Here is a 4,735-nt window from a genome sequence, read left to right on the forward strand (position 1 = left end):
TGGAGAGGGAATAACTGTTTCAGTCTTTAAAAATTGCACCTTTACCATAAAAGTTGCACCGTTATAATGTATTTTTTCTTCTTTTTTTTCAACATTTACTATTTAGAATTGCGTATTTCAACAAAATATCTCAAGCATCGTGCGACCAATACCACAGATTAAGAAACAGAAATAAAAAATAGAGATTCGAAATTCTGGGCTTAGTAAATTACAGTATCCGACCATTCGTAGATTACAATATCCGACCAGCTAGTCAACAACATGGTGTCTATAAATTTTAACAAAGCTGTAAGTTGTAGAAGGTGAATCATGCAGGAAAACACCTTCTTTTTTCGTTAAAAAGATGAGAATATCTCTATAGTGTTAAAATTCTACTTGATAAAATCATATATTAATATGGTTAGTATTTAATATTTAGCTTATTTGAGTAAACCATAAACTTTCCAAAGCTCTGTGCTCTCTGACTCTACGACTACTGCTAAACATCCGATAGAAACACAGCTAAGACCAGGGACATAGTGTCACTGAGAAACTTCCAACCCTGTCAAGACCCTGTCTTCTGAATCAACACCAGGTTCATTTCAGGAATAAAACTCACATAACCTGTAATTATACACATCAAATGTTTAATACATTTTTCATTGCAGCCATTTTCAGAACAGGAAGTGTTTTCCTTGTGTGGAAAAAATGAGTTGCAGATATACAATGTGTACAAACTTTGCTTTCACTTTCACCCCGCCACATCGGTGGGATGACAGACGTCTGTATTTTGTTTACGCACTCAGAGCAGACATGCCAATATGTACAGCAACAATATAACCGTATATCGATGGCTGAGCGCAAGAAGTGACTCTATCCACTTTCGGTCGAAATGGAGAGAAATGATAGGCCTATATGGGTAGTGAGATTTTAAGCCACTATTTTACCCTTGTAATTATATCTAAGCGGTAGCTTAATTTGGTATCGAGATATTAATGTTTCTTTTTTGACTATGTTACAGAGATTTCAAAATCGCCAAAACTTCAACTTCTTTTTCTCAAAACAGTGAAAAGTGGATAAAGTCACTTTTTGTGCTCAGCAGTCGATATATATATATATATAGATATGTTTCATCACTGTCTCAAGAAAAATGAGTAGCTCTATTTTTCTGTTTAATTTACCCTGCACAACAAGGTCAAACAGAGTTATGCATTCTTCTTGTGACAGCGGTGATATAAAATAGTTATAATCATAATGTTCAGAAACAACGTTATTGAACAGTGCCATAAAAGGAGTCATAAAAAAAATCATAAAGCAAAATTTATGTATAACAAAAATTATCAACATCTTCATCATTATCATCACAAGTATAAATATATCTGAACGCGTACCCAGATAGCAAACAAATTAACAACAGTAACAAAAAAAGAAAAAAAAAAGAAAAAAAGAAGGGTACTCTGAAGGTTATGGCTTTGTCATACAGCAAAAAAAAAAGCACCTAATTCTTTGGCACTAAAATAATTTTATACCGCTCTTTTTCTAAGCTATAAAAACTAAAAAATCTACAGGTTTTGCTTCATCATAACTAAATGTACTTTTCTTTTTTTCAGTGTGTTACTTCTACCACTCTCCATATCTTTCTGACAAATTGTGGCTGTCACTGAGCCAAATCCCTATAAGCGAAAACTTGAACTCAACAATTAAAAGGAAATGTAAATCGATCTCTTAACCAAATTTGAAGAAGAATATAGCCTCCTTTTTTCCCTTTTGCGCGTTACACTGTAATAATATAATTTTTAATATAAATAAAAAAACATTTTTCCTTAAATGACTCTGGTAACCAACCCATCTATTTTACTGATTGCTTTAACTAAAATAAACATGCTTTCTCTTATTTGATTGGCGACGTCAGAGTCAGCCAATGTGTGCCCTAAGCCATTGATACACACAAGGGACAGCCACACTTAAGTCATATCTTTCCTTTGCCAATCTCTCTACACATAGGAATACAACTCACATAATTCCAACCAATAATTTAGCACTTGAAAATTCAGAAAAAAGAACACTGAATAAAGAAATATCATGAACACGAACTAAGCAAAAATATGATGTTATCCTGTTACATTGATTTTTTTCAGTCAAAAATAATTTTTAGGTTAAAAATCATCAATTTCAGCCTACACTTTTGTTTGAGTCCTTCTACCTTCAGCATCATGGCGTGGAGAGGAAGGGTGTTTGGTTCACAGGATCTGCCTCAGTTTTCATCACAACCTACTTCGTCAAAGCCATCGGGGCAGTCAGAAACTTTGTCGCAGAACATTGTCTTTTTCAGACACATGTTATTGTTGCATGGGCTTTCGTCAGCTTTGCACACTGGTCAGAAGCAAGAAGAAAATATATCTTGATAAGACAACGCGGGCGAAAACAGAGACAGAGGTAGACATGAATAATTTGCTTAGAGCACCTGAACAGATCAGGGAGGGAAGTTTTAGTTTTAGTTTTAGTAAGAGTTTTATAGCACTTGCAATACAATAAGGTCATATAAGTGCAGAAGATTAGAGGTGTTACTGTTACGAGAGAGAAACAAACACACAAAAAAAGAAGGAGGAGAGATCACGACAACATATGTTTGATAAAAAAGAAGGAGCAAACCACACACCACAGCAGCCACCAATCCCCACTGGGTGAAGGAAAAGATCAAGATGATATATACAGGAGGCTTTTTGAGAACATTCAAGTAGATAAAACAGTGGTAAACCAAGATCATCAATGTCTGTTTCAGAACTGACACTAGAAGGAGAAGAAGAAGGCAATAAGGTAAAATAATACCTAGCTGCATCGGTTGAGCACCTCTTTAAAGAAACACTAGGCGGTTATTCAAGAGGTGAGACTTCTGAATTTGAAATTTACCTCTGATGGTTGGTACAGATTGTTGTAAAGTGATAAAACAACCCAAGTTCAAGAACACCCTATAGAGGATTTGAACACAGGTCTTCCTCACCAAAGTCTTGTCTGACGCAAAATGACAACAATGTGCCAACAACAAAGTGTTTGAAACATATAAAGAAAAAGACTTCAGAAACAAACAAAATAATAATATATTTTTCAAAAAGCATGTAATCCATTTCTTGAGAAAATTCAACTTGGTTTCTATGAAAAATTGTTCCCTCAAAAATCTCTTCTCTTCTCACACACATGCACGCGCATGCACACACACACAAACACACACCCTCCCCCACACATATAATCCCGAACATTTTACAAACAAACACGAAGAAATTAGTAAACACAAACACTAAGCACACACACTTTATATTTAAATGCATGCCTCTCATCCCCCCCCCCCACTACCCCAATAAAGTCCAGAAAACCCATTCCCCAGAAGCACACATCTATGTGAAGTATTTACCTCCGGAGCCAGAAGATGCTTCAGTGGAGGTGCTTGCCCCAAAAACAGGCCCTATAATACGGCCACCTGGGGAACAACAAATATAACAAAGTAACAACAAATACCTTCCTGTGCTGCCCATACATTTAAACTAAGTGTTCCAAAACACAACTTTATACTCATCCTGTTTCGTTTACATAGTTACAGAGCAGATTTGAATTATTTCATATTCAACTTGTGCCATTTACTTTTCCAGAATAGAAGTGAACTTCAAAGTAATTTGTTTCTCTCACTCTTTTGAGTAAGAAATCACATGCTGAAACAACATTCTCAGTTCACTTAAGCACTATCAAATTAATAAACTTTTCAAAGAAAAAATGAAAATCATATGTATTCAGGTTTGATAAAAGGTGTTTCATGGTTACCAAACAGTACCTCTGTTCAAAAGGAACAACATCATCTCCCATCTGTTTTTTCAAAGCACATAACAAAATCCTTAACTCAATCACGGCTGAGAGCTCCAGCAGTGAACTCCCCTCATATACAGGGCAGTTTTGTAATGGCAACATGAAATTACGTCTACCAAGGAAAATCAATCAAAACTAGCAGGCTCAATGGCTGTTCGAGCAGAAATCAAATCACGATTAGTTCAAATAACTTGGTATCGATTAGACAGAGTAATTCTTTCTCTAAAGATAGAAAGGCAGAATGCGAGAATACGCATCGCTAGTAACTAGTATGAGGGCGGGGCCTAAAATTTGCGAGTACTCTCGTCCAGAGCACTCAATGAATTAACCCTCCACAAACGCGTGGGGGCTTGGCATGTGAGCTGGTGAGGTTAGTTTCTTCTTTCCTGTCAAACATCTATCGTCCTTATCTCTTCTTCTTTTCTTCGGATTTTTCTCTCTTGCAAGACCTCTAATCTCAAGCACTTACAAGACCTAATTGTGTTGCAAATGCTGTAAAAACTCTTACTACAACGCACAAACTCACCAAGGAGGAACTGATCACAACTCTCTGTCAACTTCAAAATGTCATCGAGGGCAATGTCTGCCCGGTACCCTGAACCACGCTGCACGACAAACGAAATGCTGATGTTGCCAGGGGGGAGAGTCACGCAGTGGGATCGCCAGGTGTCCTCATCACTTGGTACTTCAGCCCACACTTCCGTCTGTGGATTTGGTCACAGGAGAAGATTGGTTTAGTGAGGGGCAGTAACAAAAAGAAAAGGAAGTTGTAAGAGGTATTATTCAGACATGGTGACAGTTTTATAATATGAACTGTCATATGGGCAACAACCCCAACAGTGGTAAACACACACACACAAACACACACACACACACACACAAACACACACACACACACAAA

The 4,735-nt window shown here is 36.8% G+C and overlaps 1 protein-coding gene across 1 annotated transcript in view; it reads right to left on the minus strand.

Annotated features, from left to right (window-relative positions):
- The window catches only part of LOC101863910, a gene marked incomplete in the record, with an annotated part of 280,465 nt that continues 275,730 nt past the window's right edge, over positions 1 to 4,735 (minus strand). The window contains 3 exon segments of the mRNA XM_005101353.3: positions 1 to 2,352; positions 3,389 to 3,454; positions 4,361 to 4,538. Of these exon segments, the coding sequence (XP_005101410.2) occupies positions 2,234 to 2,352; positions 3,389 to 3,454; positions 4,361 to 4,538 (363 nt within the window).

Source organism: Aplysia californica, unplaced genomic scaffold (assembly GCF_000002075.1).
Source record: "Aplysia californica isolate F4 #8 unplaced genomic scaffold, AplCal3.0 scaffold00279, whole genome shotgun sequence".
In the NCBI taxonomy this organism is placed as follows: domain Eukaryota; kingdom Metazoa; phylum Mollusca; class Gastropoda; order Aplysiida; family Aplysiidae; genus Aplysia; species Aplysia californica.